We start from the raw sequence: 22,289 nt of genomic DNA, 5'->3' as shown, positions 1-22,289 counted from the left end.
CAATAGTTTTCTTTTTTTTTGGACATCTTTTTGTCCTGTCTTGCTTACTGTGGCGCTCTGCCCAAGGATTATCTTTACAGAGCAAAAACCGTGGCCTTGTCATTAAAGTTCAAGACCCTGTGCTGGCAATGAAGGTGATCTTATGTGGGACCCTGAACAATGCTGTTTGCTGGAACATGACAGGCCACTGTTCTCTACCATAACTAAAGATGGAATTAACAGAGACCAACTCCTTAACTGGGGATCAAGAAAGTACATAATAAACAGCTTGGCTCTCTAGCCTGCGCACATTTTTACCATGTGCAACTGTTACTCCTTCCACAGAAGGACTGTCCTCAACAGTTATGCATCATTGTAAAGATGATTAATCAATATAATGAAACACTAATGGGTATTATTAGAGAGGGGAAAATAGAATACAGGATTAGTATTGGTGGACTGCCCTGGTGGAAATTAAGGAGAAAATAAACGACCAGACATAGTGTGACTAAATTAGTACCGACATTCAGTAGCTCATTTGTTTAAATGTGACTCATAATCTCAAACTATACAGCTGTATGTTTTATGTTGAAGAATTCTATAATCCTTTGCATTTTTTGTTCGTCTAATTATACATTTCAGAGGTGGAAACCTTTGGGAACACTCCACATGTGATTACAGCCTCTGAGGCCCTGAACTGGTGAAACTGGTACATGAAAGACGAGAAGTGTAAAACATGCATTACTTCCTTTTAGGGTGCTGATATTATTTCAAACAGATACCTGAACCTGATGAATTTAACCAACAACAAGAGTCATTACAGCATGAACAAATAGGATAGAATGTGTATTTTACGAAGGTACATAAAAAAAATGATGGAAAATGTTATTAATGCTGGTGACAAAATGTCAAATTTACAGTATTTTAATACTTAACTGTTGCTAATTCATTCAGGAATATAGACGGCACAGAAATAACTTTTTGCATGTGGATAAAAAGCAAATCACTTTCATAAATATTGGAAATATTTATTTTAAACAGCTATTTTTATTCTAGTTAGTCTCAGTAAACCAACACTCGCAACATTGCTACAAATAAACATCCATCCTTTTTTTAAATAATGATTTTTTTTTTCCTTTTATCATCCTTGCTGTTTTCAGACATCATTTTCTTGTCTCAACAACAATGAACAAATCATTTATCATGTAATTTTGTGGTAAAGTCCTTTTTTTTTTTCTTTTTTAAATTCTCAGCTCGCCTTTGTCTTGTCTTCCTGCACTTTGTCCACATTTTTTTTTTTTTATAATTCAGCTACAATCTCCATCTCTGTTCTTTATTCCACTTTCCAGATGGCGATTTTTCCATCACGTCGCCCAGAGCCACTCAGGACATAGCGATCCTCAGCAGAGCAGAGCGTCTGGATGCTGTCAGAGTGGGCTTGCAGCTCCTTCGCCACTGTGAGGCTTTCTGGGTCCACCACCAACACCTGGCTCCTCAGCTGACCATCACACTGCCCGCCGACGCCACTCCGTCCATGGCAGCCCACCCAGATCTGAGACAATAAAATGTAGCAGCAATGATATTGGACATAAAAGAAGAAAAGATGGATGACATGAGTTAGAAACAACTCCTGAAAGCATAAAATGGTAGTACTGGATATCTTTTCCAGGTTTCATTTCATAAAAACATATTAAAGCTAATAACGGTTTTCAGCACTGACTATTTTGCAGAAGCCACATCTTTAGCCTGAAATGTTTTCGAATCTCACCTGGTTTTTCACTCGAATCATGCAGGTGACTCCCGAACTTCCTGGCAGGCAGATTCTTTTGAAAGGATGTTTGTGGTTGTTAATATGCCAGAGACACAGCTCCACCGAGTTTGAACAGCCTGTCAACAACTGTCCTCGCTGCAACACATGACCATAATTATTATTAGGTTTGTAGGTCTACTTTCAGGACATAAAAACACCTGAATAAATCTTAGTGGCAGCCAGACGAGCCGTAATGCTTCTGTTTTTGTGTTGTAGACATAGAAGTCTGAGTTTCAGTGGTTTCATGGACAAGTGCTGCTACCATAAACTATTGAAAGGCTTTCTGACATCTTTGCTGAGAATTGTTTAGAAAAAAAAAAATCACCTCTGGGATGACGATGAAGCAGCTGAAGCTACTGGGCATGCTCCGTATGTCATCAGGAAGCGTAAATCTCCTCTGTGGTACACCGCTCTTCTTCAGTTCCACAATACTGTCACCACAGCCTGCACACACACACAAACATCACAATGGAGAACATTAAAAAGGCCAACGTCTTGCTGGCCAAGTGATTCTGAAAGGTGTTCAGACACTGCTGACTTTAGATAAATCGTATATCTTTATGAACAGACAACTGTAACAGTGACTGAAATCCTGCAGTTGAAAAGAAAAGAAGGAGCCTGAAAACATTCAGATGATCACCAAAGCTTGCAGATTACTGATATGAGCTAAAACGATTTCATCTTAGGTTACAGACTGACAGAGATTGATTTTAGTTGATTAATTATTTTACTTTTATTTCTCATATTTTACATTTTAATTTCCTCATACTTGTTATTTATTCTGTTTAGTTTTAACTCTGAACATTGTGGTGCTTTGGTCAACTTTGTTGTTTTTAAAGTGCATTAATAATGAATTTGCATTGATAATTGCAGTGTACTCACAGCACCACAAGGTGCCATCATGGATCTGTATGGAGGAGAGACGCTCACAGGTGAGGTGGAACTGTCTCTTTACTTTAAGACTCAATGAGTCCCACTGTAGGATTGTCCCATCACAGCTGCATGAGTATGTGTGCTGACTGGGAAACAAAGAGGAGCCTTATTAAGAAGAACTGCATGAAGTTCATTTACACATTTAAATTCATCTTCATAAAGCTGCCGGTATTATTTAGTAGTTAATAGATATTTAATAGAGACAATCTCTTCTGGACCTGTTGTGTTGATCCCTGGTGTCCACTATGAGGCCAGCCACTTCATGTCTATGTTCGGTCAGCTGTTTGTTGCAGGCCATGCTGTGAGTATCGATGATGTAGATGACAGAGTCCTGAGAACCAATCCACACCTGCTCCTGGACCAGCCCCATCATGCAGGTCTGCACAGATCATGAGACAGCTCAGTTTGAGGAGAGTCAAAAACACATTATCTCAACATACTACTCAACAGACTCATCTTTTTATAGATCACACATCTCAACACAGTACAAGCACTCATGAATCGTTTCTGAAAAAGCATTAAAATGAATTTAATCTATTATTATTCCATAAGCAGCAGTTCTTATAAAATGGTAACATGGTAGATTTGCTCATAATGCCACATGACCAAGAGTAATGCTGCACTCAATAACCAGTGGAAACATGGACTCTTCAGTAAAAATAAGATTAATTAAATGCAAAAAAGAGAAATGTCAAATTATGTCAACGTTAAGCTCCTGTCAGTAACAAATCCAACCTTGAGACTTCCATGTTTTCTACTTCATTTCTTTGTGCAATAAATGCATAAAAATCACCAATGATTTGGATTCCATGGTACTTTAAATGCAGCATAATGCATGCAACATTTCCCACATACTGTATGTAAAAACTCCTTCAGATCTGTAATCAGATTCTGATGAGTTAAATTGGTCCAACTTTGCAGTGGACTGGTGACCTGTTCAGGGTGTACCCTGCCTCTTGCCCAGTGATTGCTGGGATAGGCTCCAGCTTCCCCGTGACCCTTTATTAAACTAATTGGTTCAGAAAATGAATGAATGAATTAATAAATCTGTGGATGTCCCCTTTTTATTATCAAAGTAACATAATACAACAATGTCTCTCACCACTTGTGACTCCCCAACCTGAATGCAGTCGAGCAGAATTGACCAGCTAGCAGCATCAAATACAACCACTTTACCCCCGTTGAGAGCGACCCACAGCTTTGGGTTCATCTCGCCCTCGGAGTCGCTGCAGGTCAGCTGACCTGAAATGACAGAAACAGAGAGGGACAAGTTAAGTTTGCGAGAGAAGAGGACACAGCTATAGAGGAGGTGGTGGAGATGCTGTTCTCCTCGCTGGACAGGTTAAAATTTGTGAATCAGATTAGACCAGGTCAAGGCACGGTCTAAATCCACATAGTGACATGCAACCTTTCTATGAAAAACTATGTGTGTGCCGCGTGACTTTCACAATGTACAGCAGAAGTACTGCTGTACCATGAAACAGATAATAAACCGAAGAATGGGGCACATGACAATCGCTTTCATTAGATAATAAGTTGGTTTGTTAAAACTAAAAAGCATTAAATGCATCCAACTTATAGGGTCTGAACTGGAAAAGTAAATATCAAAGAGATAAATGTTAAAAATTTTGCATTAAAACACAAAGTTCAAAAGAAAATGTGACAACGTGATAAAAAATCTTCAGTTTTTAACATTTCAGGCTTAACTCCACATTTATGGTTTGTTATGTCAAGAAATAAAACTGCAAACTCATCAACAAATAATCACACATTGTTCAGACAGTTCCATCAGATACCTGGAGTGTACAGCAGTACATGTACTGTCTGAGGTTCTGCCAGGTCCAGTGATGGGTTGATCTTGTGCTTTAGCGTCTCTGAAGTAGTTTTAGGGACCATCATAGGAACTGAAAGAGGCACACACAAAATATTCACTTAAAAACCAATATGCATCGGGATTTGAAAGCCAACGCTTGACACACCTTCAGGTCTACAGAGGTTGTTTGAGCATTTTCTACATTTTGCTGCTATTTTGAAGACCAAATGATTGCTAAATAACACATGTATAAAACCTTCAGTAAGCCAAGTCTGAGAAGAAGCCATCTTCAGCTTGATAATGCAATCGGTTGAATTTGTATTGATTTTCTGAACAATAATGGCAATGTAGTTTTCAAATCAGCACAGTAATGTCATTTAACAGCAGAAGAAAAAGGAAAGAGTAAGTCCAGACCTTCATGCTTGATCTTGTCAAAGTAAACCAGCTTTGACGCTGCAGAGATGGATCTCTGAGTCTGCAGGCAACCCATGACAGCATCCATTAACAAGACATTGGTCAGGGCCTGAGCCATGTACTGAGGGTCCTGAAGAGGCAAAAGGTTAAATTAAAAACAAACACGCACATAAAAAAAAAGTTTAAGAACACAGAAGTGTATTAAGAAGTGTGATTAATGGGTTAGCAAGATATTTTGAGCATAAAGCTGAGAATATAATACCACACATGGCTCTCCTTTAGCTTAGTTAAGACTGCTGTTGGAACTATATTAGGCTTTAAACCTGCTCTGCGGATGTTTACAGAGTTATAGATTTTTGTTTTTATCTCATGAGCGCTACAGGTCATGTAAGCTAATACATTATATGATCCCGTTGATATATACTTTATGCATGATGCCGCCAAATGAATTAGGTCAGCTGAAACAGCACAGTAAGTATGTTACATCGCCACAGCTACTTATAGACCAAGAGTATTTACCTCGGTCCTACATGGTCCACAATCCAGCAGGTTTTCTATGTACCCTTGCTTCAACACAGCTGACTCAAATTAATGATTCATTTTGCAGAACCTGATAGGCTGTTAGAGCCATTTAATTTGATTCAGGTGTATTCAAGCAAAAATACACTACCACTTAAAAGTTTCCTGCTGACAGACAGTCTACAACAGGGGTATTCAACTCTACGAGGTACAGTAGGACAGAGTTGAACACCCTCGTTGTAGACTGTCTGTCAGCAGGGGAAATTAAAAAAAAAAAAAAAAAAAAAATCCATCAACATTTTCTGTTTTAAGTCCTGATTTGCTGTCAAGTCCACTATATGTCTGGTATAACAGCTGACACTGACTGAAAGGTTTTTCACCAATTATCAAAGAGAAAGTTGAGCCATTTTTTAAAATTAGTTTAGTCGGATTTGACCAAAAACAAGACAGATTTCCACGTTTCTTTCAGACCTAATTTTTACAGCTGTAACATGTGTTGGTCATATTAGCATCTAATAGCAGACAAACCACTTAAAGGATTAGAAATTAAATGACTGTATTTTGAAAAGCATAGAACTCCTCTGTACATTCAGTCCAAACTTGCAAGACAGGGTAAAAATCACATGAAATTTACCAGCCAACGCTAAAGATAAATTAATAAATTCAGATTTTAACGAGTCTCTACTAAATTTTCTGACAGTTCTACAAATGGACATATAGCTCGGTAAATGCTTGCTGGGTGTGTCAGTCGCATGACACTGCAGCATTGCTTAAAGCGTACTACATGGTTTATACTCCATATTTTTTAAAGCAATTTTTGAGATATTTTTTGAGAATTGAAGCCAAATAGTAGTGCAACTCCTGAAGCTGTTTAAACTGTACCATTTCTTTATAGACTTTCATGTACCTTGTGTTGGTCTGCCATCTTGCGTCCAGCCCACATCTCTTTCACCACAAGGTTCCAGAGTTCAGTCTCCATCTTCAAGTTGGCCTCAAACACCTCAGGCTTACTGGACATCAGGATGCGAAGGGAGGGAATGCGGACAAGTAGAAAAGGAGCAGAGGCAATCTTCACATCCTGCAGAGAGGGAAGGAAGAACTTATTCAAACAGGAGTCCAGAAAGCACAAAAGACTGAATAAGAGATGGCACTGAACCTGTATGTCTCTGAACTTTGTGATTTCCAGGAAGCCCGGTCGTCCCTCAGTAAGTAAAAACAGGCGTTTCTGTGTCATGGCTATTTTACCCACACCATGGGAGGTCTTGACACAGGATGACAACTTATAGACACATTCGCTATTGTCAAGGTTGTTGATGACTTCAGAGGGCAGGTTGACATCTTGTGCTTCGGCCTCTGCTTCCTTCCAAAAGGTGTAGAAAACTCTGAAGAGGTCAGGGTCCACCTGCTGTAACTGACCTGAGAAAAGGGGAGTAGTTTACATATGCTCTTTGTTAGAGCAAACAAGCATATGAAGAAATATATAAATACAATGAAAAATACCCAAATTAGTTTGAATGTCACCAATAAGCAGCTCTGTTAGTTTATATTGATCTGTTCCTTTGATTAAGAGGCAGTCATAGCACTAGCATAGAGTAATATCCAAAATACCAACTTTTATCCCTTGTGGTGCAACACCTTTTTTTTAGGCCTCATTGAGGCAACAAAATCTAAAAAAAAAAAAAAAATTGGGACAGACTAGGATACTGCAGTCACAGCAATGTTACATATAGACACATAAGGATAGACAAAACACCACTGGCAGATGCTGGAAATAAGCATAAATCATACAAAAATATCAGCAGAAAATGGTCCAAATGGTCCAATACCCTGTTCCCAAGAGCTTGTTTAGTTCCACATTTTTTAGACTACTGTACATTGTTCATGTATGAATCCGTTCAGCGATTTAAATCGTAGCATGTTACTTTAAGTAGTAACACGGCTTTCACTAAAACGCCACAGATCAGTTTGTTCTTCCGTCTAGCTGTGCATGATTGTGTTTACTGGTGGGAAAAATAACTTTCTTCTAAAAATGGCTCAAAGAAAGGACTGATGACCAAGTTTAAATTTGTTTTATGACCTTTATCACATCACACGCACGCACGCACACACACTTGTGTTTTTCTCATTTTCTCTCGATTTCTAACACCATTTCAAAGCAAGCTGAAATTCCTTCGACATACTGAATAGATCTACTGTTAACTTGTGATACTTTATATCCCTGTGAAAATGCCTATAGAGTTATACTTTTATTTCTGTTGAAGTAACGAACTGATTTACATACCACAAATACTATCCAGCTTCTTTCACTGGTGCAACGCTCATTTTAGCACTCTGTTGGTGGACAGAATCAGCTGCACTGGGAGTGATTGTAACTTAAATATTTACTCTTTAAGCGATGTTTAAAGCAGAGTTTCTGGTAAACTTTGACATGAAGTCCTCGTAAAGCTAAGGATTGACAAAGCTCTCCTCTAACACAGAGCAAGATATCATCATACAGCTTCAATCCAGCCTGGTGTTGCAATTGATTTCAAATTCTATTGCATAATGGTGCCACAGAAAATAATCACTATAAAGTCACTTAAAGTATGTGTACAACATGTCAACTCAGAGTGAATCAAATCTCATAAAAGAAGCTTTGAAAAAGGCTTGAACATGTACAAAAGAGTCATTGTGAATTATGAAGCAAAACCCAAGTCTGTATCTTTGGTTTTTGTCTGCATGTCTGCATACACAGCAGTTTAAAGAGGAAACACAGTTGATTCAAGTTTGATGATAGATGGTGTACACAATTTACCATCAGTTAGAGCATCAAATAAACGGTGTATGGTCGCCACGTCTTTAACAATCCCACACTCCTGAATGCAACGCACAAACTCGTGTTGATGCAAAGGATTTCTGGGAAGCTCAAACTTTTTGACATGATCATCAGTCTGGACCAACGGCTTCTCATTATCCGTCTTTACCTGATGAAGCAAAAAAAATGTATATCTCTATCATCGTCATATTTAGTTCCACAGCATCCAACATACTCACAGCATTTCAATCACAACAGTAAATCAACGTTTGAGCTGGCGGACCTTGAAGATTAGTCTTTTGAGTTCAGGTCGTCTTTGGGCTTGTTGCCTCTCATCGCGATGGAGAGAGTCCACAAGCCATGTGACCAGGTGTGTGGGGAAGATAGCGGTGTCCGTCTTGTACAGATTTTGGAAATCACTCAGAGCATCCAGTCGCCTTGAACACAGCGTGTTAATAAGACCACGCAGGTAGTAAAACCTACAGAGAAATGAAAGAATAAACAGTTTACTAAACTGGACAGGAGCGGTGGGGGGGTTACAAGTGTACAAGAATAATCACCTTAAAATGATAAAAGTTTGTGACCACGTCTATTCTGGAAAAGTGAAAGAGAAGTTTTTTCTTTTTATAATAGAACAAACAAAAGTCAACATACCTGGCCAACAGCGTAGAGCTCTCAGTTTGGACAGACAAAATGGTTTTGCCAAGCAGCTGAATGAGCTCACTGTAATAACTTTGGATGGAGTGGAAAGACAAAGATACTGGGAAGTCTGGGAGTTTGAACACCTTTATAGATTTCAGAGGCATTCTCAGAGCTGGACACAGGATGAAAAAAAAAAAAACCCAAAGAAACAGAAAACAGAATGAGAGACATGTGAATACATGAGCAGATGAAATAAATTCATTTTAAATATATATATATATATATATATATATATATATATATATATATATATATATATATATATATATATATATATATATATAAAGATACAAAGCATGAGTTCCACGGTTTATTTGTGGTACATAAAGAGATTTTAGAAAGGAGATGTTAATGTCAAAGCTCATGATAAACTATAAGTTTGTGATTATTTCACTCACACTGACTTATGTTGATTTTTATGGGTTCAGTATGGCCTGATAGCAAGTTTTTTTTTTTTTTTTTTTTAACACAGGGAGAAAATGAGCCCAAATGCAAGTCATTCCTCAGAAGAATGGCTGAAATAGAAAAAATGTTTTTTGAATGACCAAGTTAGAACCCTGACTTTAATCCAACACAGAGCTTGCAGAAGAATCTGGAGAAAATTAACAGTTTTGGCCGAAACATTTAGCAGCTATAACAGTTACATAAGACAGCCACAGCAGACGGTTTAAAGCAAAACTAAATATTCTTTTTTGTTGATAAAATAAATTTCCAACTTTTATCTAAGATATTGTGAAATATCTGTATTTCATTTGTTTAATTTGGTTCTTAGTCCCTTATTAGAACTTGTGAACATGAACTAAAATTTGTTATTTTTATGCATTCAAACTGGCAGGCCCTGCTGTAATTTAGTTGTTTATTATGTGGGCCTACCTGAGTCAGACATCACAATCCTGGAGAACAGTGGGTTTCTTTGGAAACTGATAGCTTGATCATCATCTAGGTTAGGAAGACTCATCCCCAGTCTTTTACTCAGCCTGTTTTCTGTAATGGAATTCTTTCTCCTGGCTTGAATCTCCTGCATGGTGGGTCTGCGTGGAATCTCTAGCATAGCCTTCATTCTACAGACAAATTAAAGATGTTAAGTGCTGGAAAACCGAATAACTTCTTTTATTCTTTGTGAATGTTTGTGTGTTCAGGTACTGACTGGTGTCCACACTGCACGTCATTATGTTTTCAAGATTATTTCGGCAACGTTTGGTACTAGGTACCTCTGTTGAAGCTGTAGTTGTCTCTACGGCTGTAGGTTGTGGTGCATTTGAATAAGTGGTGCTTATAGCATTGTATCTATGTCAATTTCAATAAGATTATCAGCTCATTGTATTTATGAATTAATTCAGTATCATACTTTTGCATCTCAGAACGAGTACATAGTTCCATTCGGGCAAAGTTGTCCATTTTCTTGTTGAGGCGATCCCTGAGAAAGGAGTGAAAGATGTGTGTCTCCAACACCTGCAACAAAGCCATATTAAAGCTCCTACTCAGCATCTTTCATTTACAAACAAGTGTTTTCCAATTCACTATTTATTCAAACTCATCAGTGGAGTTAAGAGTTTACCTTTTTGTAAAAAAGTTGCTCAGCTGGCTCTCTGGTTTTCAGGAACTCTTCACTGTGAAACACTCGATGTTCGTAGTTGAGATGACTGCTAACATCCCTGTTTAATACACAAACACAATTATTATTACCAAAATATAACTAGATCTACTTAGGAAAACAAGCACACTTAATCTTGGCACCAACAGAACCTGAAAATGTTGACAATAAGTGTCAGCGCAATCCTCTGGATATCATGATTGAGACTGTGTTGCCATGCTCTTCTCTGTGCGCGCTGCTCATTGATGTCAGTGCAGGTTGCACTGTGGCACTGATCCAAGTCAAAATGTATTTGCAGTGACTTACACCTGCAAAAAATACAGATGTGGTTTGAGAACAACAACTTTTGTCAAGTTTGACAGAAAAAATGTTACCGTTATGATGGTACCGTACCTTTGTACAAAGCAGTCTGCAGCAGCTGGAGGAATATCAGGCAGGTCTGGAGTTTCGAAAGATGAAGTGGAAATGCTTCCATCGTCAATATTAACCAAGATCAAATCATCAGTTTCCTGGGAAAAAAAAACAGAAAAGAAGTTATGAATTAAATGCTACAACTTCTTAATCATATGGGTTTTCGTTTGTTTTGTTGGCTTTGTCTTCTCAAAGATTACATGATCTCCAAAGAATAAAAAAACCCCACTACTCCTCTGATTCCTGCACTGAAACTTGAAGTGATGCTTACAGCAGCAACCTCTGTGAAATGGTTTAGATGACATCCCATTAGGAAGGCTGTTGGAGCCATAAGAAAGTCCAGCATGCCTCTGGCCAAGACTGGAACATAAGGATGCTGCCATGACAGAGGCTACAGGGAAAAGACAAAGGGAAGATCGTAACAGTGAAGGAATATGGACGATTTAAAGTCCTTTAAGGAACATCTATGAATTTTGCACAGGAAAAATATCCTTTAATAAATGAGCAATTAATTGCATTCTGATACAAATTCTGTTTTACAATTTTCAGGGAGCTGTCAAGGTTATGAGTAACATGCAAAGATACTTTATAAAACATATTATTAGACTTGAGAAAAGCATGGTGACTCATTCATCACAAACGAAGCCGTTAGAGGATTTGCAGACAGACTTTAAACAGACCTGCAGAAAAATCAGCAAGCTCTCTGCTACCAGTGTGAGTCTGGCCCAGTCAGCAGAAAATAAGACCACTCTCTGTTCCTGCAGGAGACAAGACAGCACCTGCAGAAATGCACACAGAATAAAAGAGATCCAAGGAACTTAATATGAGCAGACTAAAAACACAAAATGTGTGTGTAATACCTGCAGTAGTTGCTGTGGCCTGAAACAAAGGAAAGGCAGGTGGAGGTCTAAATCTATAGCTGGGTGGTCTTTGTCTTCTCTGGATGGTAATATGATGGTCAGAGGACGTAATGTAAACATCTGGAAAACATGGTACAAAAATAACCCAAACAAAATAGCAACGGAAACGTAGCACCAGAGAGGATTATTAACAGCTAAAGCAATGCGATGTGTTGGCTGCACAAGCTTCTTCTGCTTTTAATCTTAAGAGAAATAAAACTTAAAAAAAAAAAAAGAAAAAAAAAAAGAAAAAGTCTTTTGAGCTTCATTTCACAGTCACAAATTCTGAACGCACCAAATGTAGTTGCCCAGGTGGAGGAATGGGTACAAGTGTCAGTTTGGTTGCAAATTCCTTCAATCTGTCCTCTATGTCTGACACCCGACATGTTCTCAGCTGGATTAAAAGACTAGCAAACAGAAAAACAAGAGGCACTAAATTGATAAAAAGAATTACAGGTATTCCATCTACAATATAAGAATGTTGATAAATGCACACCAAAACATTAAAACATGAAGAAAGAAAAAAAGAAACTGCCAGCTAATACTTTGGTTCATTTATTTGTGTCTTATTACCATGACAAGCAGTCCTTGAGTGCAGTGAAGTAGGGATATTTGGATATGACACAGAAACTGTAGCCGCAAAAAAGTTTAGACCTGACTCCATTCTGATAGATGGATGGATGGATGGTCCCTTCCTGTGAAAACACAGACAATCCAGTACTGACATGCATTTGTTATAAACGTGTGTGCTTAGCTCAGGTAGAAGCCAAACTCTTTAGAGATCCAAGCTAATTGGCCAAATCATAACCACTGCATGTGAAATGTATTGTTATCTAGCATGACAGGACTAGTGTTGATGGGACTGTTTTATAAAAAGTGCTGTTTGTAATACTTCATGCAGAACTACGTACCAGTAGTGGGCGGTAATACTGCATCACTACTCCGTGGGTCTTGTTGCCAAAGACGTCGGTGAAAACCAGGAAATGGAATTGCTCATTTTTCTGTTCACTGGTCACTTGCAGGCCACCTGATTAACATGAAAGAAATTTTTAAAAAAAAATCTTATATACACATATAGAGCATAAGTACAAAATCAATGCTAACAGCATGGTTTGAGCAAATTGGTTTTTTTTTTTTTTTTTTATTTGACCACACCTTACACCAGAACATGAGGCATATGGTTCAAAGGTTATGTGTATAAAGAAAACTTTGACCCACTGAGACGGTTACAAATCTCAAGGCAATAAACAATAAATCTGTTTGAAATTTGGTGCTGAATGTAATCTCAGCTGCAATCAAACAAGAGACAGGGTACATCCTGGACAGCTTACAAGTCCATCACATGACCATCATGGAGAGACAAACTATTCACACTCAATCCTTGGTTGAGCTCATAAAGGCCTGTTAAGCAAACTTGCATGTTTTAGACTGCAGTTGAGTTCCTGCAGAGAACCCACACATGCACAGGAAGAGCATCAAATCCATATAGAAAAGTACAGACACATTATTTCATATAAACAAGCAGCCAAATACCGGGGAAGCAGAGCTGAGGCAAAGCCATAAGGTCGATGTCTTTTGGCACACTAACGTCTTCATTCCCTCCTCTTCCCTCTGACACAGCTCCACCTGCAAAAAATGAGAGGGTAAAATAATACAATGCAAAAGCGACAAACAATACTTAAGATTGATTCAACAGAAACCTTGAAAAATGCAGCATTTTGGAGGCTCTTCAAATATCTATAAAAACAAGATCTGTGACATACTGTGAAGTGGCATTTAGGTCTGCATTTACCAGACCTTGATTGTGTGATGCTGCAGATGATGAAGGTTGTTCTCTCCTCTTCCTGAGAAAGGAACGCCGCCGCTTTCCTCGTGGCTTCAACAATTCACTCTCACCTTGTGGTCTGCTAAAGAACGGAGGTGCCAATACATGAAGAACCTCTGGCTGCAACTGGAAAGGCTCTGGATTTTCATTACTGTTAATGGCCTGGGTAGAAAAACATACTTGATAAGATTCAATACTTTCAGTGCAACTTAAAAATACATTCCACATATCGTTCACTGAAAAAAAAAAAAAAGCAGGAACCTTTAAGCACTGATCTCATATAGACATCGGGGCATTTTCTTTCTTCCTTGCTTTTCCTCATAAGTTTAGTCTAAAGAACTTTTATAAACTGGTTACGGACTGAAGTCATCACTGGTATTAATGATTCCAACTAACACCTGGATACTCAAACATCCACTAAGCATCTGCAGCTGTGCTCTACCAGAGTTCGTGTAGCTCATTTTATCTTGGAGGAAATGCATTCTTACTAACTGGATCACCTCAACTGGAGGCACTGAAATGGACCTGGAGACAAAAACACCTGATTCAGTTGTTATACTCATCTGTAAAATGTCTGAAAGTCCCTCCTCAAGACATTTTTAAAAACGGGAAGAATAATGGAGAGCCATTGTTTGAGGTAGAAATGTGGTCTCAAAAAAATCCTGAATGATGGTTTTCGTTGATCACTTAAATATTTAGTGAAATTAAATTGATGACAAACAACAGAAGATCTCAGCACTGTAAAACAGTGAAAGGAATAACATTCCCACGTGCACAATGTGAAAGGAACTCAACAGATTGGGACTGAACAGCTGTGTAGACACAAAAAAAACCAAACCAAAAACCCATAAAATCAGTGATGCTAACCGGAGAAAAAGGCTTGACTTTTCTAGGGAGCATAAAGATTGGACTCTGGAGCAAAGGAAGAAGGTAATGTGGCTTAATGAGAGCAGAATTACTCTGTTCAAGACTGATGGGAGCATCAGGGTATGGAGACAGGCAGAAGAAGTGATGCAGCCATCCTACTCAGTGCCTTCTGTATTATCCTCTTTTATTCTACATTCATTTGGCAGATGCTTTTATCCAAAGCGACTTGCATATGAAAAGTGATCAGTTACCCTAACATCCATATCTTGTGGGAGGAAGCCAGAGTGCCGGGAGAAAACCCACGCATACATGAGAAAAACATGCAAACTCCACACAGAAAGGTTACTGTTCAAATTTGTTTAATCCCTATGACGGCACAGGTATACTCCAACACCAAAACACTGAGATATATTGGAGTCAAATTGTCAAAGAGTGGTTCAGGGAGAATGAGACATAATTTTTACACATGGATTGGCCACCACAGAGTCAGGACCTGAACTCCATGGAAAATCTTTGGAATGTGCGAGAGAAGACTTTGCACCGTGGTCAGACTATGCCACAAGAGTTTTGTGAAAAATGAATGAAACACTGGATGGAAATATATCTTTTCACATTGCAAAGGCTTATCAAAACAATGCCATAAGCAAAGCTAAAGGAGATCCAGGAAGATATGAGTGTGTGAACTTTTTTTTTTTTTTTTTTTGGCCAGGCAGTAATAAAAGGCTCGTCACCTTGGAGACAGATATAGTTACTGAAATAGTTCTAGGTATGCTGAAGCCTTAAGATATTAAAAAAGGTACTACTGGCAATGGGAAAATTGCTTTAACAAGGTACTTTAAAAGCATGTAAAAATAGTTAACTGACTATTCCTAATAGTCAAGTTTTATGGGTTGCATTTTGTCTACTTTGACAAACATGATAGTTAACATACATTCAGGAAGTGTGGCAGACCGATATTAAGTGTCACAAAGGTACTTGATCATAATTTAAATCAGCAGTTTTACAGTCAAATTGTCCAGTTTACTAAAGAGCCATCATGGTACTAATGTATTTTGCAAGCACTGCATATCATTAGCAAAATGTTTGTTTTCCAGGATCCAAAGCAAGACCACAAGACTGTAAATGCATGTAGTTTAAACTTGAAAGGCAGTCAATCCCTCATGCGAGTCAAAAAAACATTTGGAGGCAGAAACCTGGTAGACTTCCTGGAGTTTGTCACTGGATGCTCCAACCACCACACAGGCTTCCAGGAGAGCAGGTGGGAGATTGTCTGCCATCACTGAGTGACGTCCAAGGTCTGGTCACACAACTACTCTGGCTCAGATGTGCTGGAACTCAAACAATAAACTAACAAAAAGAGAAGAATAAAAATTAAGCATCTTAAAAGATGAGAGACAAAAATATTCTTAATTTTCATATTCGCTTGTGTGTTAATTAGGAAGGTGTCTGTTTAGTAGTCTTCAGTTCTATAAAATAAAGCCTTAATATATGACAGAAAGATTGCTCCAGTTTATATCTATGGGCAGCTATTTACAGCCACAACAGAAACTGCTGTTTTGGGGTTAAAAAAAAAAAAAAAAAACCCACAAAACTCAATGCAGAGTTGGACCTTTTTCATTTTCCATTACAAAGTTAATCCCAGATAATGGGCGTAAAAATATTTTCCCAGGACCAGAATCTGACCTTAATTTGATTTTATTGCCTCAGAATTATTTGTTGGGATTAAAATTTGTTCCACATTTGTTCCCACAACAGCTGCATAATATCAAGTTATGTGAGATGAGTTGCAGTGAACTTGTTTTTGCATTTTCTATCTATGACTGCCTGTCTTGTCGACCCACCATAGCTGTTATTCTATAATCACCAATGACGATGTACAGGCTTCATATGTATAGGTCATATTATCAGTAAGGAGTCATAAATTCGGTTTTCGTCCTGAAAGAACGAGATCTCGTATACAGGCGGCTGAAATGAGTTTCCTCCGCAGCATGGCCAGGCTCTCCCTTAGAGATAGGGGGAGAAGCTCTTTCATCTGGGAGGGGCTCAGAGTAGAGTCGCTGCTTCTCCGCATCAAGAGGAGCCAGTTAAAGTGGCTCAGGCATCTGGTCAGGATGCCTCCTGGACTCCCTGGTGAGGTGTTCCGGGCACGTCCCTGTGGGAGGAGACACTGGGGAAGATCCAGGACCCCCATGACCCAACCCCGGATAAGCAGCGGAGAATGGATGAATGGATGGAGTCATAAATAGTTAAATTTATGCAGAGCAGCCTTACAAGTTGCAATAACAGGCACAAGGGATTAGCTTACATCATGTAGACTACCATTCAAAAAGTGTCAACTTCATGTGATTATGGCATCATCTCCGGCAGCACAAGACAGTTTGGGTTTTGTTAACTCCTATTTTCTCTTGAGAACAGTTTATATCTTGTCTGTTCCCCAAGTTAAAGAAGCAACATCAGCATAAACAGAAGATTAGCCTACATTTTAGATTGTCCTACATATTTCTGAGGTTGCTCACAATGTGGCGTTCAAAAATTGCAATAGAAGTTTGTTTATAAAGTTCCAACATAGAAGTGTTGCAGAAGCATGTTCAAAGCTTCAGGCTTCATCCTTTAACATACTGGAAAGTACAGTTAATTACATGTTTTCTTCAAACAATGTCTACATTTATGAATTAACACGCTGTGATATAGATTACTCTGCTAAATCTGGAACAGAATACATTTTCATTTTTAGTTTATGGCTCCCATGAGGTTTCTATATATACAAGCAGTAAATCACGTGCAGAAAATGTCGTGCTTGAAACAGGATGGCTAATTTCTCCACACCGTATCACTGGCTGTTGCATTCTTCTCCATGGCTTTTTTATTTTCCTCTTTCTGTACAACTTAGTAACTACAGTGAGAAGCAAACGATTTTAATCTAATTTTCCTGATGCTGCACACTGTCCAGTCTGTTCTCAGAAAATTGGGCTCATGTGTACAGAAGAGGACACGGGAACAGAAAAGCAACAAGAACATAGCTTCGAAGTGGACTGCTGCACGTTACATGTCAACACCTCAAAACAATCGTGCACATAATGCTTATACAGTATATGCAGTTAAAGACAATGAGGTAAAATGCAAATAAAACACCAGAAGAGTTTCACTTGAAATCTGGCTACACAACATTAAGTAAATTTGACACTTGGAAGGGACGGGCCTCTTCTTTGTCTTCTTATTATTTCATTTCTTTTACAGTAAAAGAAATGTAATGAGTGTAATAACTGTAACAAGGCAGTTTTGTACATGTCTTCAAATGGCAGCAACAAATTACATATAGAAAAGATCCATCACACACAAACTAATATTTCATTATTTAAAACAAACAAAAAAAAACAAAAAAACATACACACACACACGCGCGCTTCTCCGTAAACACCTGCGGTCAAAAGATGCTATTTGATTATTGCCAGTACAGTCATATGGCATGGAGGACCATTTCACATCAAACCTAACAGAACTCTTTACGGTGAGTTATTTTACTAGGGGTGGGAAATAAAATTGTTTGACACAAAAATCGTGATTTTTTTTGTTCTACAATCTTTAAATATATTTTTTAGTCAAAAATAGACCCCCCCCCCATTTTAAATGTTTATATGTTTTGATGCCAGATGGAGAATAAGTTACTGTTTTTCTTCAGCTTCTCGTTTCTCTTCGACTGTCTAGTAACAGGGCGTTTTCGAAAACACTTAAAAAGAAGACAGAGAACGGCGAAAACCTGCAAAAATGTGCAGAGATAAAACCGCCATCATCACATTTTAAGAAAAAAATGTGGACACATTTTGGATTATAACTTTGAGGCGAAAAGCAGAGCTGGACATTCATTCATTCATTCATCATCCTAACCGCTTAGTCCGATTAAGGGTCGCGGCAAAGCTGGAGCCTATCCCAGCAGTCTTTGGGCGAAAGGCAGGGTAGACCAGTCCATCGCAGGGGGGGCTGGACATGTCACAAGGTATTTGTAAATTCTGTAATGCACACGTCCAAGACACCATCCTGAGGTAGATGCAGAGCTAAAAGCCAAACGTAGTGCCGCATCAAACCAGCACTTTTATTTGCAGTTCAAGCTTCTGAAACAAGAATATAAGTTCAAACAGCTGGTTCAAGTGTATCGCTGCCGAATAAATCTTAAAAACTGATAGTTGATCTTTTTATTTGGGAAATCTGGCTTGTGATATAGTCTGTAAATTCGATCATCATGCAACTTTTTCAGATGATCGGTAAATATCGATAATACTAGGAATCGCGATTTAAATCGAATTGGTACCAAAAATAATAGTTAAAAATCAAATAGTGAGAAAAGCACATCGTCCCAGCCCTAGATTTTACAGTGCAACATCCCAAGATACTGTCACATCACAGTCAGTTACATAAACATTGCTGTCTCAGAGCAGAGATGCTTCCTGTGCGACTGGAATTCAGCTCAGTCTGGAGCAAATGGGTCTTATAAACACAGAAACTAGTGTGAAGGAAATAGGACAAACGGACACAGACAAGCATTCACAGAAACATAAGGAAATGAAAGAGGCATCTGTCTTTTTTAAATCAAGATGGCAAAAATAAACAGATTTTTCCTTCTTTCTTTTTTTTTTTTTTTAAAAGAGAGAAAAATAACATCTGACCTGCTGAATCAATTAGCTGGAAATAAAATGCACATTCCCAGATTTTAAGAGAAGCAGCAAGCATCTACCACATGATGCGTCCTGGTTTACAAGTTCTTTTGGAAAGCTTCCATGCCAACAGAAAACTGCATCAGCTGGGGTAGTTTTTAAATTATTCCTTAAAAAGTTTCTTTAAGTAAATGTTTTAAAATAAACATACCATATTTTCCTTTCACTTTCCAAACTTTATTCAGCAGCTTTGTCCGACTGCATTGAAGAAAAAAAAAGAAGAAATTACTTTAAGTCACCATGTGGGTTACTGTTACAGCGGATACTACCGTTTTTGTTTTTTTAAATAATGTATGATTCAATAGTATTTTGTGCACGAAAAAATTTTTCTTCACTTTTTTAATTCAGCAAAAGCTGTTGTTGCTACTTTGACACGTGACCGCGAGTAACAAGCTGCACAGGTGAGATGATGCTTCACGCCACTAACTTTAAAGCAAAAACCCAAACAGCCGTGAATTCCTAAATTAACATTAACTTTACCAGACTCCTCTTTCCCTTCCATGTTGTTACTAACCTTTTTACAGACTTTAGGCGGCTCCTTATCTCTTCCTTTTTACATTCATGACGGCGTATCCAGAGCTTCACACACTCCTCCGTCCCCTCTGAGTGAGAAACTGTGCAGACAGTTCCCATTTTTACCGGCTGACTGCTTCCTGTTTCTCTGCGTGGAGCCGCAAACATGCGCATTGACATCCAGGGAAGATTCGAGCCTTGTCTGTACTGGGTTCAGCTTAACAGTTTTAGTGATTGAAGGTGAGGAAATAGTAAAAGAAAAGTATATAAATGCCCCATGACATTCTGTTCTGCCACAGCTGGAAGGAAAAACTTGTCAGTATTTGTTTAGTCCCCCAAACTAAAGTAACTTTGCTCTACACCAGTACCCTGCATTGTTGGGGAAATGATTATTTGAGCTCACAAAACCAAGCAAACCACCTCAGAAAGCAAATCCTGTCATTTTTAAGTCTTTATGGTTTCAGGAGAAATTTACCTGAGTGCATAAAAAAACTGCAGACATCACAGGACTTTTATCACACTGCAATAACACACAAGTACCTGAAGATGGAGTTGATCCTGTGAACTAACTGCATATAGAACCCAACTTAATCTCTTGATCCAAATTTTGTCATGAAATAACATTTTTATTTCAATTTTACCAAAATCCTTGTTGACTTTTAATCTCTATATCAACTATTACCTTGCTTAATCTATTTATGAAACAGCCTCCCATACTTTTGTAAAACACACCAAAGGGTCGATGATGTGATGACAGGAAGAAATTTGTGTGATGGCAGACAGTGAATAAAAACTCACATTCAATAAAAAGGTAGAGTCTTTCTTAAAAAAAAAAAAAAAAAATACATACACAAAAGTACACTGTAATCAACTTAAAGTCATTTGTTCAGCAGCAAACATTATCAAAGATAACAAACATAACAGGTATTCAGTCATCAAACTAAATCACAGAATATCATTACAAAAGGTCTTTACAATACCACTCTAAAACCTCAAGGCATCTTCTAAAACAGTTTAGCACTTACAAGGAATCTTCCTGGTGTGATTTAAACATCTGAAACATTTCAATCAGCTGCAAAGTGATGATAGAACCCAGCTAAAAACTAACAGGAACAGAACCCTTGTTTCCATTTCTCAGTCTGAATAAACAAAATAAAAAATGGGTGAATCTCTTCAGACTTTACAAAAGTGTGGAAAAATACTATTATAATTTACAGATACTTGATATGTAGATAGTAAAAAGCTTTAAGAACCTTAGACTGGTTCACAACCAGGAAGTTAGAAAAAAAAACTAACCAACAAAACATACTCAAGTCACTCAAGGTGCTGAAAAAAAACTTCTCTTTCTTTTTCTTTTCTTTTTTTAGGTTTGGTACCATTGTGAGCTGAAAGGATATTCTCTTTTTAAGGAAAGTAGATGGAGAACTTCCTGAGACTTTTTAAAGATTAACTTGGTTGTGACACCCCAGTCAGGGAAAAATTCAAGTCTGGCGCAGGTTATCTGCAGGTCTTGCATAGAGTCGTCCTCCTTTCCCTTTCTCATGCAGGTTTTCCCAACAGTTTGAAAGCTCTTCTGAGGATGAGTGCTCACATACTAAAGTCTTCAGCTGGTTACACTGCGGACAATTCACTCTTTTTATGACACTGCCAATAACTTGCATGTCAGTCAATGGTTGCTGCAATTCTCACTTGGCCCTCTGCTGTCTCTCGAGCTATTATGCTGAGGTAAACTGAAATCTCACTGAACTATTGTTCCACTTACACAGTGTCCATAAAACAGGATAAAGATTAACAGCTGCCAGAGGATAATTACAGGACTCTTAACATGTACAGGAAGGAAAAGGTGATGTTCTAATGAAAAATATAAAACAATTCTACCACTAATTCCCTTAAAGTCAGTATTTCTACTTATAAAAAGGGACAAATGTGCCAAATGACTTTCATCATGAACTTATCTGACATTTTCAATTAATTTAATCTATAGATTTGGGAAAAATGCCACTCTACAATGTGATTATGAAATCTAAAACTCCTCAAGAATAAATTTCCAAGGCATTAACTAGCACTTAGTATTTGCATGAGACACTGCTAATGGTTGGTAATCTGAAAACATAAACATAAACAAGAATAATTTGGAGGTTCGGTTGTGCCCAAAATATTCATTCGTGACAATATTTCCTCAATGTCTTAGAATTTTGATAAATAAAGATGTGACCTGAACTGTGGTATTTTTGTCAAGGCAAGAATAAAATGGCACTTCTTTCTGCAGACAAGGCATTGACTGTGAATAAAATTAGCTTTTGTTTATTTATATAATAAACTTAGAAGGCTTTACCTGAACTCTTCTTCATTTTCTGGCACTGTATAATAAAAAATGTCAAAGAATACCATTCAGAATTAGAACTATTTCCATCTGTATTTAACCTACATTTACCCTAAACCCCACACAGCATTATGATTGTCATTCAGCAGTTTTGAAGCAGCTCTCATTAAGTAAAATGTCACAT

At 38.0% G+C, this 22,289-nt stretch overlaps 1 protein-coding gene across 2 annotated transcripts; it reads right to left on the bottom strand.

The window, feature by feature from the left end:
* Nucleotides 1-948: 948 nt before the first annotated feature.
* On the bottom strand, nt 949-19,902 carry LOC306756606 (DENN domain-containing protein 3-like). Of its 2 annotated transcripts, XM_079241405.1 has the most exons (29): nt 19,784-19,864; nt 19,421-19,467; nt 15,754-15,907; nt 13,666-13,855; nt 13,402-13,494; nt 12,780-12,895; nt 12,442-12,563; nt 12,164-12,275; nt 11,830-11,949; nt 11,650-11,748; nt 11,241-11,360; nt 10,952-11,067; nt 10,711-10,866; nt 10,523-10,619; nt 10,313-10,416; nt 9,838-10,025; nt 8,917-9,076; nt 8,546-8,741; nt 8,263-8,431; nt 6,625-6,884; nt 6,376-6,546; nt 4,950-5,079; nt 4,519-4,626; nt 3,825-3,964; nt 2,941-3,101; nt 2,672-2,808; nt 2,115-2,233; nt 1,748-1,885; nt 949-1,531 (listed from the first exon to the last, which is right to left on the bottom strand). In XM_079241405.1, the coding sequence occupies exons 3-29, from the start codon at nt 15,835-15,837 to the stop codon at nt 1,313-1,315; spliced, it is 3,825 nt and encodes a 1,274-aa protein (XP_079097531.1). In that variant the 5' UTR covers nt 15,838-15,907; nt 19,421-19,467; nt 19,784-19,864; the 3' UTR covers nt 949-1,312. The 2 variants fall into 2 exon arrangements, with proteins under 2 accessions (XP_079097531.1, XP_079097532.1); XM_079241406.1 differs by lacking the exon at nt 19,421-19,467 and having other exon boundaries at nt 19,784-19,902.
* Between the last annotated feature and the right edge of the window lie 2,387 nt (nt 19,903-22,289).

The sequence above is a fragment of the Telmatherina bonti genome (genome assembly GCF_933228915.1).
Source record: "Telmatherina bonti genome assembly, chromosome: 5".
Classification (NCBI taxonomy): domain Eukaryota; kingdom Metazoa; phylum Chordata; class Actinopteri; order Atheriniformes; family Telmatherinidae; genus Telmatherina; species Telmatherina bonti.
Note: the sequence above shows the minus strand (reverse complement) of the source record. Positions and strands in the feature narration are given on the sequence as shown.

Excerpts from the sequence above, each read along its gene's own strand:
- LOC306756606 (XM_079241406.1), bottom strand. The coding sequence starts at position 15,837 with ATGGCAGACAATCTCCCACCTGCTCTCCTGGAAGCCTGTGTGGTGGTT. Across the intron at positions 12,896-13,401 it reads GCCTCAGCTCTGCTTCCCCG|GTGGCCTGCAAGTGACCAGT; the intron begins GTATTTGGCTGC and ends CATGTTAATCAG. Across the intron at positions 2,234-2,671 it reads TGATGGCACCTTGTGGTGCT|GCTGTGGTGACAGTATTGTG; the intron begins GTGAGTACACTG and ends GTGTGTGTGCAG.